This window comes from Ursus americanus, chromosome 4 (assembly GCF_024610735.1).
Source record: "Ursus americanus isolate L20-20 chromosome 4, mUrsAme1.1.p, whole genome shotgun sequence".
In the NCBI taxonomy this organism is placed as follows: Eukaryota; Metazoa; Chordata; class Mammalia; order Carnivora; family Ursidae; genus Ursus; species Ursus americanus.
The window spans coordinates 88,094,464-88,109,021 of NC_142130.1; the positions used below are offsets into that span (position 1 = coordinate 88,094,464).

Below are 14,558 nucleotides of genomic sequence, written 5' to 3' on the forward strand. Positions count from 1 at the left end.
GCTGACTTGGGACGGGACCATGTGATCCACAGCTGGAGAGAGGGTTTCAGGGAGGACAGTCATGTGGGGACAGGGAGATCTGGGGCCTCTACCACGAAAGCATAAGGTTTCTCATTCATTCACCCAGCAAATATTTACTGAGCACCTAACGCATGCCAGGGGTCGAACCATGAACCAAAGTCCTTGACCTCCTGGGGCCTAGAGCAGATATTCTGAAAGTAGGCAGAGATAGCAATAAACAGATGTGGTCAGTGCTGGTAAACAGGGTGCAGAAAAATAAAGACAGGACGAGGAGAGAGAGGGTGGACACGACGGGCTAAGGTGTTCCATTTTAAATAAGGTGGTTAGGGAAGACGACTTGATGCAGTGGTATTCGGGCAGAGCCATTAAGAAATGAAGAAGGCGGGCGGTTAGTGGATTCTCATTGCATAAATGCTGACGTTTTCCTTTGATCATTTCTTTTCCTTTCGAAGTATACCAGACCACATGAAGACTGTGGAGCACTGTTCAAATATCACAGCAACATTTTGTGACCTAACGGATGTGTGGGAGGTCCTGTCCGAGACGTACGCCGTCACAGTTGATGGATTCAGAGGGAACACAACACTGGTCACGTGTTTCATCGATTTCTTCCTGGCAACACACAGTGAGTGGATCTCTCTTTATCATCCTCATCCTCATCCTCATCATCGTTATCAAGATCATCAATATTTGCTTTGCCATGAAATAGAAAGTTCTGCAGAGGGTGTCTCAGATTTAGGGCGAGGGGCACTGCCTGACCCTGGTGCTTTCCTAGCTCTGGAACTGTGAAGGATTTACTTTGCTTCTTTGAGCCTCAGTTTTCTTTTCTCAAAAGTGGGTTGATGACCTGTACTTTGCAGAAGATTCCTCTATGCCTGTGTGAGGCAGGCATTCCGGCAGCAATGGCCGCTACTTTCTGGTATATTTCAGAACCCGACGGGAAGTAGGTAGTGAGGTCCAGATGGCCTGTATCTGAGCTGTTGCAACTCTTTGGGCCACTGTTTTCCTTAATACTGCAACCCCTCCCCCAGATCATAACCCAGTAGCTCTTACCTACACCATTGCCCAGACTCAGAGAAGACGGGAGCCCGAGAGTGGGTCTGCCTCTCTCTTCTTTTCCTATGACTGGAGTCAGCTCCCTATGGCACTTGCGTTAACAGTCCCAGGGTCAGTGGTCCTCAGCCAGACTCCAGCACTTTTTCAGTGGCCTAATGTGCCACCTGTTTCCAAGAGAAAGATTGGACTTCAGCTCCCTGTTAAAGGCTATGTGAGTGTCCCCTCACACATACATGCTTAGCAAAGTGATAATGACCGAATGCCACTGTCACAAACAACCTAGATAGGAGATTCACTAGAATTGTGTGTATATGTTTATGTGTATGTAGAAATCTACATATCTGTGTGCATTAAAAAAAAGAAAAGAAAGAAAAAGCACAATTTCTAGATCATGGTATTCAGACTATTGCAGAAACGATGTTAAAGTCAGAAAGATGTCATTTTTCAAGACTCAAAATGGTAAATATGAAAAATATGTAAATACCCAGGTTTAGAGGAAATGCAGGGAGTGTACTGTGGCATGGTCTTTCTGAAAGAATTTGGCAGTATGTATTAAAACTTTAACACCTGCCTGCTCGAATCCAGAATTCTTCGTTAATAATTAATCCTAAAGAACAATCATGGACAAATGTCATGATTTAGCTCCAAGAATGCTCATTGATGCAATGATCCTATTCAGAAAATTTAGAGACAACCTCCTATTTAAAACAACAAATCAGCTAAATTATGGTACAGCCAGCCACTTGGTTGGCTGAGAGAAGAAAGTTCCAGAAGGAGAAAGTGACCTATGGGTCAAATGCTATAAATGGGACACGTTAGATGAGGACTATGGATTAACTATTGGTTTTAGCAACATGGAAGTCCTGGTGAATAGAATCAACCATGCAAAGTCATGATGAACATCAGGGATCAGCCAACTTTCCGTAAAAGGCCAGAAAAGAAATACTTTGGACTTTCTGGGCCACACATCATACACTATATCACCTATTCTTCTTTCATTGTTTTGCAACCCTTTCAAAACAAAAAACCACTCTGAACTGGCAGCCTGTGCAGAACTCCAACCCACAGGCCAGTTGACCAGCCCTCGATGGAGGTAAATATGCATTAATATGTTTATGAAATGAGTTAAGTGCACTATATACCATGCAAAACTGTGGGTAAGAATGATTTAATTTTAGTTTAGATGTGTGTGTGTGTGTGTGTACAGTCGTTCAGTTTATATACGTATGTATATATTTACACTCACACACTATAGACAAAAGACGATTAACCACATTCACGGATAATTGCCTACTGTGTTTTCAGCTATTTCTACAATAGTTGGGTATTATTGTAATACGAAAAGAAGTCATTTTTACTTTCATGTTTAGAATATAGCCTGAAAATTGGGAAAGACTGACTTCCATCCCAAAACCTGTCCTCCGTTTCTCCATTAAGCAAATCACATCACTTTTATGGTTCTCAGTTTTTCACCAATCAAACAAATACAGCCCATGCCTCAACTAGGATCATAGGTGGGTTAAAGAGAAGATAGTTGTCAAGAAGTCAGGTTGTAATACGGCCCTGGGAGCGGTACGGTTAGACACTGGGATTTCTTTCTGGTTTTGTTTTCTAAACAGTATCCTTGGAACCGCCGGAATTTGATATTGTTGATTTTACCGACCACATTAATGTCCATGTGAATTTTCCACCCGTCATGCCCAAGATACTAGATGGCAAAGTATTACAGTTTTACTTACCACTCATCATCGAAGAACAGTCAGGGGGGATTGTCAAGAAGGTAAGTAGTCAAATGAGTTCTGAGTTGGCCATGAATATATTTAACTCTCTTCTTTAGAAAAAGACACATGTAATGACTGGAACAATTAAGGGTAGAGGGTCTGAGGTCTAACTTCAGGAAAGAAGTCTCCATAGTTTGTTCATTGTAGAAATATGCTGACTTCGCCTAGCAGTGTGGTCTTCTTTCGAAGAAGAAGTCACATGCACAACATCAGGGGACACACAGGGAAGAGAAGGGAGTGTGGTGTAGACCAAGAGAATGGCTAATTTCAGCACACACTAGGGCGAAATTCCACGTGGTGGAATGAATGAAAGTAGACTCTGCTATCAGAGCAGGGTACATGGGCATGGCCCTTGGCCAAGTATAAACCCTTGCACGTAATACCAGCCTGCAAGTTATCAGGGACAGGGGCTTTCCAGGCAGAGGGCCCCGGAAGTCAGAGGTCCTGAGGCTGGAGTGGGCCCAGTGGATTTGAGAAACAGCAGGGAGCTGGAATGGAGTGACCAAGACAGGAAAATAGAAGGAGGTGAGGTCAGGGGAGTAACAGGGCCCGGATCTTATAGGGCTTTGTGGGTCTATATCTTCGGAGTGTCAGGAAGCTACTGGAGGACCCGAGGCTTTCCCAGGGCATTCTGCCTGGTGTATTGAGACTAGATCATAGGGGCCAAAGGTAGAAGTTGGGAGACCAGTTAAAATGCTATTATGATGGTAATTACACAATAGGAAATTATATAATTGTCATTTTCCCTTTAATATCTGCTTGGATTATAATCAACACCCTAATCCTTTGATTAGGAAAAGGGTACAAAAATAACAGAGGGAAGAAATAAGCTTATGGAACTCGGAGACTGTATCAAGTTTCTTTAAATATCATAATCCAGTCACATCTAATTTATATTCAACCCATGAGCTACTAACTCTGTTTGAGATTATTATGTCTAAAATAAGAGCGTTATGCTTATTAAGATAGTGACAACACTGTAAGGGGAAAGTAGTGGTGAATGAGTATCTTCTTCATCAAAGAAAAGTAGTCTTTGGACTAAATTAGATCAAGAAAAAAAAAAGAGGCTACTCGTGGAATCCAGGTGACAGCTGGTGGTGGCTTGGACCGCTTGGCAGTAATGAGAAGTGGTCAAATTCTGCATAGTCTTGCAAGTGGCGCTGACAGTATTTTTGGATGGATTGGATGTGTGGTGTGGTGAAGAAAGAGACCAGAGCACCTCGGTAGATGGAGCTTCCATTCATTAAAATGGGATAAATTACAGAGGAGGAGGTGGTTGGTTGGATCTCAGTAGCTTGGATTTGGATATATCAGATTTGAGGTGCCCACAAGGCATCCAGGAGGAGACATTGAGCAGGAGTTGAAGGCTCCAAGTCTGGAGTTCAGGGGAGGGGAGAGATGTCCGGGGGAGTCATTGGCTTCTTGGTGTGTATTGATACCTTGAGACAAGGCGAGACCACTTGGAAGTGGATATGCAGAGAGAAGATGTTCAAAGTCAGAGCCCCAGAGGACTCAAAATGTAGAGGAGCAACCAAAATGGGAAGGAGCTACCAGCTAGGTAGGAGGAGAAGTAGGTGAGAGTGATGTCCTGGTGGCTGAGAGAAGAAAGTTCCAGAAGGAGAAAGAGATCTACTGGGTCAAATGCTATTAATGGTACATGTCAGACAAAGACTATGGATTGACTATTGGATTAAGCAACATGGAAGTCCTGGTGACCTTGATAAGAGTGATTTCAGTGAAGTGTTGGGGCAAGGATCTGGTAGGAATAGATTCCAAAAAGAGAAGGAAGTGAGAAATTGGAGGCAGTGAAGAGAACGAATTCTTCCAAGGAGTTTTTCTAGAAGGAGAAGGAGAGATACTCTGGTGGAAAGTGAGGTCAAGGGAGGGACACTTTATTTATTTATTATTTTTATTATAATGATTTTTTATTTTATTATGTTAGTCACCATACAGTACATCCCCGGTTTCCGATGTAAGGCTCAATGATTCATTAGTTGTGTATAACACCCAGTGCACCATGCAATACGTGCCCTCCTTACTACCCATCACCGGCCTATCCCATTCCCCCACCCCCCTCCCCTCTGAGGCCCTCAGTTTGTTTCTCATAGTCCATAGTCTCTCATGTTTCATTCCCCCTTCTGATTACCCCCCCTTTCTTTATCCCTTTCTTCCCCTACTGATCATCCTAGTTCTTATGTTCCATAGATGAGAGAAATCATATGATAGTTGTCTTTCTCTGCTTGACTTATTTCACTTAGCATTATCTAAGGGAGGGACACTTTAAAGTGGAAGAAGTTACAGCACGTTCATGTGCAGATGGAATGTACCAGGAGGATTGGTGGAGCCATGCTGTAGAGGAATTGAGGATGGATGGAATTTCATGAGTGCAAGAAGGGGTTGGCCTTGGCTTGGAGCAGGGACTGTACATCCGAGGCACAGTGGGGGAGGCAGAATGCTCAGGCGCAGAGGCATATCTGTTTGCTCAGGGAAACAGGAAGCAAGCATTGCAGACTTCATCAGGATCTCACAATAGCAACACCAGGCGTGGGACCCAGATATTCTGACTCTTGGCTACCATTGGCTATTCCTCTGCCAGGAAGTCTCTACTTCTCTCCCCCTTTTCTTCTCCAGTGATTGTTGGCCATGGATGAGATTTTAGTTTGTTAGGGCGTTTTCTTTTTTCTTTTCTTTTCTTTTTTTAATTCTTCCTCCTTCTAAACATAAACTTACAGAAAAACATTATTACAGAAGGCCATATTTGAGCTGCTAGAAATCCTAATTCATAGAACTGTGAGTATTTTGAAAACTATCAAGTGTTACGCAGAAGTTGTTTTTCTTGAAAGAACCTTCGTGTCATCTCTTTAATTCCAAAATGGAACGGAACTACCTGGGAAGGAAGAGGCAAGGTGTTTTAAGGGAGAAGATGAGAAATTAGCAGCCACGGTTCTGCCACAGACAGGCTGTGTGGCCTTGGAAAGTTACCTAACCACTCTGAGCGGTAATTTCGTCATCTGGAGAATGGGGATAACGCCAACTTTGCGGACGGTTTTAATAATCACGTTAATTAATATATATGAAAGCACTTCTGAAGTGTAGATACGTATCATTAATGAAAAAAGGTAATCTCCTTTTTCTATTTTCTCATTTTTGCGAGGTTATCTTAATGCAAGACAAAATAATCTTGTAAAAATGATGTCACGGAAACCTTTATTCCTCATTGAAACTTTTTCTACTCATTTATAAAATGAGATTGCCAGAGTAGATTTCATGGTTTGAAAGTATGCGTGGTATACAACATATACATGCAGTTTTGTCATCAGTTGCTGGCCCCAAATAACTTAAAAACCCTGTTTCCTTTCAAGCCGACAATATTTCTACCCCTGCGTAAGATTTGAAGACGAATCCCCAAAGAGACTTCTCCAGCCTGCCTCTAAATGAAATTCTCACTCAAAGTCTTCCTGACTCTTTGCTTCTTTTCACAGCATAACCCCACACTAGATGAAAATGTCACTGGAAATTTCACTTACGTCATCGACAACTTACTTCCAAACACAAACTACTGTGTATCTGTTTATTTTAAGCATAGAAATCTGGAAGAAATACATAGATCTCCAGTAAAATGCACCCTCCTTCCACCTGCACAGGACACAGGTATGAGTTTTTAAAAATTCATGTGTTGCTTTTACTCTGCGGGAAAACCTATTTAATGAGAAGAATCTGAAAATCATAGAGCACGGAAGGTATTTCTTCCCCTGAAAGCACATCACAGAGATGTGTCTGTTGGTCAGTCTCAGCTATGTGGTAGAGACACTTTGAAGGCGCCATACCAGAGGGACAATCCCATATCTAACTTTATAAAGCCACTCCTATTTGAGGGAGTCAGGATGAAATTCAGTTCCGGATGCCCTTAGCTTGGCCGTTACTCCAGCCAGGGGCTGGAGGAGGCAGGGTTGCTGGAAGCAGTTGCAAGCAAGGTATCCAAGAGAGGGTCAGATTATGGAGGTGGGCGGTGGCTCATCGAGGTGGCCTGCCTCGCGGCTCGCAGGTGCAAGGAAAACTCACCAGTGTGAATGAGATAGTCCCTGACAAAGGCAAACCTAAACTTGCATATAAATTCTTGATGACTGTAGCTCTTACAAAAATGTGAACCCCCAGCAAATTTACATACTTATGTCCTAATATCAGTTCTCCAATATCAACTAGGTGTCCAGCGATTCAATTCATTTCTGATACTCCCTGGAGTTAGTGTAGACCCCCCCAAGTGAAGGGGCTCGGTCCCCCAAGACTGCCTCCTTTGGGTGCGGGCTGCAAGGCCGGCCACCAGAACTTCTGTCCAACCTGGCCACAAATCCAAAAGTTCCCACGACCTCCCTCCAGATTTAATAGGGCAGGAGCTCCTCCCCTTGGAGTCAGGGGGTTACCATCCTCCCAAAACTGCCGTGTGTTCACCAACCCAGAATCTCCCCAAGCCTTGCTCTCCAGAGTTTGTACTGGGTTTCATTACGGAGGCGTGATTGATTAAATCATCACCCATTAGTGTCTAAATGCGATCTGCAGCCCCTCTCCCCTCCCCAAAGGTCAATGAGGCCAGAAGTTCCCACTCCCTAATCACTAGGTTGGTTTTTCTGGCGACCAGCTCCCATCCTGGAGCTCTCCAGCACCCTGCCTTGCTCACCTCGTTAGCATGAACTCAGATAGGGTCCCCAAAAGACACTCCTATCACTCAGGAAACTGATGTTCTGTGCCAAGAACTAGGGGAAAGACCAGATATTTTAGTTTATTTTATTTATTATTATTATTATTATTATACCATGATCTTATAAACAAACAAAACCAATTGAATGGAGAAACTCTGCTTCTCCTCTCCTCACGGAATACTTCTGCATTCCATTGGTGTGGGGGGGGTTTCCCCAACCAAGCAATCCTTCCACACCAGCTCAGGGTCTCACAATTTCACTCAATCCCAACCCTATCTACCCGGAGTTAGACACTCAGTCTCACAAGACTGCCCCCACCGCCACTTCAAATGCCAATTGCCCCTCAAAGTTGTCACCTGGGTGTCGGACCGACCGGCAGTAAATCGCTGATTCTCACAACCCCCTCCTTGGGTTTGATAATTTGCTGGAATGGCTCACAGACCTCAGGAAAACAGTTTCTTTACTGGATTCCTGGTTGATTACAAAAGGATACAACTCAGGAACAGCCTGGGTGGAAGAGTTGCCGAGGGCCAGGTCTGAGGGAGCAGGGAGCCCTCTGCCCTCTTAGAGCGAGCACACCACCCTCCCAACTTCCCAACCCAGAAGCTCAGAACCCTGTCTTTTGAGGGTTTTATGCAAACTTCATTGCAAAGGTAGGACTGATTAAATCCTTTGTCATTGGCAATTAATTCAACCTCCAGTCCCTCTCTTGCCCCCAGAGGTCCAGGGGTGGGATCGAAAGTTCCAACCCTCTAATCAACAGTTGGTTCTCCTGGCAACCAGCTTCCATCCTTAGGGGCTTTCCAGAAGTCATTTCCTCAACAGTAAGCTCAACTGTGGTAGAAAGGGGCTTGGTAGACACTCTTTCACCTTCCTTGCTCTTATCACTTAGGAAATTCCTAGGAAATTTCAGAGCGCTAATGCCAGGAACTGGGGACACAGACCAAATATATATGTATTTTTTATTATAAATCACAGTCTCACCAATAAAAACTCAAATTAGTAATATGACACGACAGACGGTGGTTTGCAGAAACTCAGTCCCCACCTGGAAGACGAACGTTAAGTCTGAGACCAAAGGCACGCCTTCTTTGGAGGTTGACATGTTCTGAGATGACTCAGTTTCTCCCTGGCTTTTCTGTTTCACCTCCTAAGAAACAGTCCTGCAACTGAACACGTTGTCATGTCATTTTGTCTTTACTTGCTGTGAACACATCATTTTACATATTAAATCAGGCTCCCTTCTTGTATCATTACCCAAGTCAGTGCAAGTACAAGTCCTCACGATCCAAATATTTGATGTCTCAATTCTTACTGTCTAAAACTCAGGAACCAAGAACGTTCACATAACATGGACTCCTCACTGTCCAGACTGCCATCTGAACTACCTTCAACTAGCCCAGCTTGGGAACCAGACAGGTTTGGATGGTGGGAGATTCTTGACAGACAACCTGGGACCGGTGTTAATGTCTTCAGACTCGGGGGAGACCCCTGCTATCTTAGGGGAGTACTCATCTGGGGGAGGCTAGTCCAGAGATCTTGAGAAATGTCTCCCCTCTGGTCAAGTCCTAAATTAACTGCTTGGCTCTTTCAGGAACACGTTGAGGGAAAGCTGTGTCCATCCATTTGACAAATATTTATTGGGGACCTACTATGTGCTGGATTCTCTTGTAGATGGTGGGGAGACAGCAGTGAACAAAACAAATAAAATTGAACATCCCTGACCTCGTGGAGCTTACATTGCAGCAGAAAGATGGAAAAACAAAATTTAAAGGGCTACTTGCAGTCAGAAGGTTGAAATTTTTCAAAAGGAATTTTGACGACAAACTTAAGGGGCACTCAGGAGGACAGAGTGTGTTCAGTAGAACCCTGGTGTGGCCGAAGTCCAGACTCAGGCTGATCCAGTTGTTTCTTTCAGACAAACTCTTCTTTTCCACCTCTTCCTGCCTGTAGGGCCTACTGTTAAATAACAGACATTCAAATAAATTTTAAAGATCTAATTAGCTCTATTGAATGGTTTGAGAATGGGGAATCTGGCAACATCGCATCTAGCAAGTAGAAAGGAGCTCCAAAGGGCTTCAGAAAAGGAAAGGTTTTTAAAGTCAGGACAGGAAAGTCACACGGAAGAAAAGCATTCTCAAGTGAGGTCACCTCCCTTTGGGGGACAAAAGGGTCTTATTATATTAGGTGGATTACCTTGTGGTTCCGAGCAGGAAATTCCGGAATGACCAGTTAAGATTACAGTCCTGGGGGAGGTTGAAAATGCAGTCAGGTTAGGTGTTAAGCCTCCGTGTGGTGGTGTGGGCCAGGCATAAGTGACTCCATTTTGGGCGTGGAGTTTTGTTTTGTTTTTTAACAATACGAACAGGTCACGTGGCAATTGAGCACTTGAGATGTGGCCAGGATGGCTGAAAACTGAGTTTGGTGGGGTTTCTTTTCAATTTTGGTAATTAGTTAAATTTTTTTAAAGATTTTATTTATTTATTTATTTATTTGACAGAGAGAAAAGGAGAGAGGAGAGCGAGCACAAGCAGGGGGAGAGGCAAGCAGAGGGAGAAGCAGGCTCCCCACTGAGCAGGGAGCCCGATGTGGGACTCAATCCCAGGACCCTGGGATCCTGACCTGAGCTGAAGGCAGACGCTTAACCCACCGAGCCACCCAGGCGCCCCTCAATTTTGGTAATATAAATTTAAATAGTCATGTGCAGCTCATGGCTACTGTGTTGGAGAGTGCAGTCAACGAACATCATTAGAAACTGGAAGACAGAGGCGCCTGGGTGGCTCAGTCAGTTAAGCCTCTGCCTTCAGCTCAGGTCAGGATCTCAGGGTCCTGGGATCGGTGGGCTCCCTGCTCAGCAGGGAGTCTGCTTCTCCCTCTCCCTCTGCCCCAACCCTGCTTGTGTTCTCTCTCTCTCAAATAAATAAATATAATCTTAAAAAAAAAAAAAAAGAAAAGAAAGAAACTGGAAGATGTTTTACTTTGGAAAATTAAATCTGCCACTTTTATCCTTGGAAAATATGTATACTCGGATTCCATCCCATTCTACTGTGTTTAACAACAGTTTTTCTAACGTTTGCTCCTTCGGTACCTCATTCCATCATCAGCCCGACGTGCGTTTATTCCCATCTGTGATCATTTATTGAATTTATTTCCAAATAAAGCCATTTCATTTTTCACCAACAGGATCATCAGAATCTGCCAAGATAGGAGGAATAATTACTATGTTTTTAATAGCTGCTGTCTTCATAAGCACCATTCTAATACTGAAACGGGTTGGTTATATATGCTTAAGAAATGATTTCCCCAAAGTTTTGGTATGTAGTCTCTTTTTAAGTTTCTATCTTTATTTTTTATCTTAAGGATTTTTATTATACTCTCAAATATTTTCACAGCAGGAAAAAAATCCCATTTTCTAAAAACACCAAGGTGTTTTATCGCTGAATAATACCTGAATGTATATGTATCTATATTTCCATTTTCTGTTTTCTGTTTATACTTCACCCCCATAATATTTTTAATGATCACCTAGTAGTCCATAGGCATTAATGTATTCTCTTTCCCTTAATCATTTTCCAGCTATAGGGCATTTGAAATGATTTCTTTTCCTTTCTTTTTCTTCTTTGGCCTTTATGAATAACGCAACATGTTTCATTAACGTTTTTTGTAAAGATCATCTTTCAGTTTGGGTTATGTCAGTGGAACGTGTACACAGGTAGATTTATCTTAGAGAAAGATAAAGGACCCATTTATAATGTCAGTGGCAACGTGTAGGTGTCCACATTTCTCCAAAGCTCTGCTGATACTGATTAATCGTTTTTACTACTTTGGTTCATGTATCGTGTGTATAAAGGTTGCCCACAGTTGCTCTCACGTGTGTTGCTTTAATTATTAGTGAAACCAACCACTCTGTCTGTGCTTCCCAAGGTGCGCACTTGCTGCTCAGAGCCTTCAGCAACTCAGACAAGTTTGAGTACTGATCTTACATATTTCCAGAACCTTCTCATGTCTTTTTTTTTTTTAAGATTTTATTTATTTATTTGACAGAGATAGAGACAGCCAGCGAGAGAGGGAACACAAGCAGGGGGAGTGGGAGAGGAAGAAGCAGGCTCACAGCGGAGGAGCCTGATGTGGGGCTCGATCCCACACCGCCGGGATCATGCCCTGAGCCGAAGGCAGATGCTTAACCGCTGTGCCACCCAGGCGCCCCTCTCCTCATGTCTTTTGACACATCTGCCCATTATGTATCATTTTCTCTATCCCATTGCTGTCTTTCCATATTCATGTTATAGTTTTTCATTCAGAAAGATCTCATGTTTCTATGTTTGAACTCATTTCACATTTTTCTTCTCATTTTTTAACAACCACCTATTTAAATATTCCTCCATGGTCGATAAAACTGTACTCTTCTTTTTCTTGTTCTTATTTGTTCGGGGTGGGTTGGCGAGGGATTGTTTATTGGGTGGTGTGTGTGCTTTGGGAAATTTTAATTACAACTGGTATTTGAACCCAGCCGGCATTTGGCTGTGCCTTAGGAAGTGTAGATGGCTCTGTACTGCCTTTCATCCACACCGTGATCCCTGCCTTTCAAAAATGGACTTTATTTTTAAAGATTTATTTATTTATTTGAGAGAGAGAGAAAGCGAGCACGTGAGTGCTTGCGTGCAGGGGGGAGGGGCAGAGGGAGAGGGAGAATGGATGGATGAGCGGGGAGCCCAACGCAGGGGTCAGTCCCACCACCCTGAGATCGTGACCTGAGCTGAAACCAAGAGTCAGACGCTTAACCGACACTTAACCGATTGAGCCACCCAGGTGCCCCAAGAATGGACATTTTTTATCCTCGGTGTAAAATATCATTCAGAGTCTTTTACGCCAGCAGCCAGTTGCAGCCTTATCTCAACTTTAATCCACCTGTCTGCCTTCTATTTATTCCTTTGGCCTTCAGCGTTTAGGCAAACCCTACTCCAACCCCTATTTCTCACCGCAGCTTTGAGATAAAATGGCCTTTAGCACCACACCCATTCCCTCCTAGATAAATTCTCCCCCTCGATTACCTAAACTGGTTACTAATCCTCCCCCCAGGTCTTCCTGGAGTTCCTCCCCTCCCTAAAATGCATTCAAATTCTATGCTAATTTTATATATGAATCTGTTATTTATTGCATTGACCCAAGTACTGAGAGGAGGTGTTGGTAACTTATGTCTTTCTAGTATTCCTCCATTAAAAATTGTTACTCTATGGACCCTGGGAAACAAATTGAGGGTTTCAGAGGGGAGGGGGTGGGGCGATGGGTATTAAGGAGGTCACGTGCTGTGATGAGCGCTGGGTGTTACATGCAACTAATGAATCACTGAACACTGCATCAAAAATTAATACTGTATACTATACAGTGGCTAACTGAACATAATAAAAAATAAATAAATAAAAGGGAAAAAGGTAAATGACTAAAAAAATTGTTACTCTAAGTAAAAACTCTAGGAATGGCAAACAGAACACTCAATGCCTAGTATATTTGTGTATATGTGTTTAATCAGAAATACATGTTAAGGGGCGCCTGGGTGGCACAGCGGTTAAGCGTTTGCCTTAGGCTCAGGGCGTGATCCCGGCGTTATGGGATCGAGCCCCACATCAGGTTCCTCCGCTGTGAGCCTGCTTCTTCCTCTCCCACTCCCCCTGCTTGTGTTCCCTCTCTCGCTGGCTGTCTCTCTCTCTGTCAAATAAATAAATAAAATCTTTAAAAAAAAAAAAAAGAAATACATGTTAAAAAAATTTTTAATGGCACCTTTTTTATCCTTTTTTTTTTCTTTTCACTTTCTTTCGCTTTTTTGGTTTTTTGGTGTTTGCCTTTAACAAATATTTATTGAGTACCTACCATGTGTCCACATGCTGTAGGCACTAGGGATACAGAAGTGAACAAAACAGACAGAAAATCCTGCCCTCGTAGATCTTAAAGTCTGAGGAGTAAGGGTAGAGACAATGATAATTTATAGGTGATATAACTGGTGAAGTAAAAACCTCACATGAATCTAGAGATCAATTATTAAGATTAATAAGTTTAACAGGGTTGGTACATATGAAATAACCAACATAAAAATAAACATGAAGCTGCTTTTTAATACCCAAGAAATTAAATCTACAAATCATTGTGTAAAGCTCTGTGAATCTTCACAAACTCAGTGTACCCATGTAACTCATGCCTAAATCGAGAAAGAGAATATAATCAGCCTGCCTGGAAGTCTCTCTCCTGACACCTTCTAGTAAGTACCCCCCCCCCCACCAAGAATAACCACTGTCCTGATTACTAACAGCATGGATTAGTTTTACCTGGTTTTGAACTTGGAATCCTACAGTTCAGTGGCATCATACAGTTTTTTAAAAATACCATTAGAGAGGCACCGGGGTGGCTCATTCAATTAAGCGTCTGCCTTCAGCTCACTCAGGTCATGATCTTGGGGTCCTGGTATCAAGCCCCACATCTGGCTCCCTGCTCAGTGGGGAGTCTTCTTCTCCTGCTGCCCTTCCCCTGGGCTTGTGCTCTCTTCCTCACTCGCTCTCTCTCTCTCAAATGCATAAAATCTTTAAAAAAAATTTTTTAATAAATAAAAATAAAAATACCATTACAATAGTAATGAAAAATATTCTTAAAACGTTTAAGGAATCAGTCTAATAGAAGACATTACAGGTCCTTTGTGGAGAAAATTATAAAACCTTATTGAAAGACATTACAAAAATTTGGTCAAGTAGAGAGCCCAGAACCAGACCCACACATATGGAAACATGACTAACGATGAGTAAATATTGCCATGGGGAAAGGATTGGCTGGTCAATAAATGTATCTATATGGGAGAAAATGAAATTGGGTCTCTACCTCACACCATACACAAATATCAGTTCCGAGTATATTAAAGACTAATGTGAAAGGCAAAACTGTTAAAGTTTTAGAAGGCATGGTAGGAGATTCTCTATGACCTTGGGGTAAGGAAGATTCTTGCGGACACAAAAAGGAG

At 42.8% G+C, this 14,558-nt stretch overlaps 1 protein-coding gene across 3 annotated transcripts in view; it reads left to right on the forward strand.

Moving 5' to 3' along the window:
* IL10RB (interleukin 10 receptor subunit beta) overlaps positions 1-14,558 on the forward strand; it is a 54,768-nt gene that overhangs the window by 13,353 nt on the left and 26,857 nt on the right. For all 3 annotated transcript variants that reach the window (XR_015724262.1, XM_045785533.2, XM_045785536.2), the window contains 4 exons: positions 474-646; positions 2,697-2,857; positions 6,341-6,509; positions 10,739-10,869. Coding sequence is in view for 2 of the 3 variants with exons in the window: in XM_045785533.2 (XP_045641489.1) it covers positions 474-646; positions 2,697-2,857; positions 6,341-6,509; positions 10,739-10,869 (634 nt within the window). In the remaining variant the exon portion in view is untranslated. The remainder of the gene's footprint in view (positions 1-473; positions 647-2,696; positions 2,858-6,340; positions 6,510-10,738; positions 10,870-14,558) is intronic.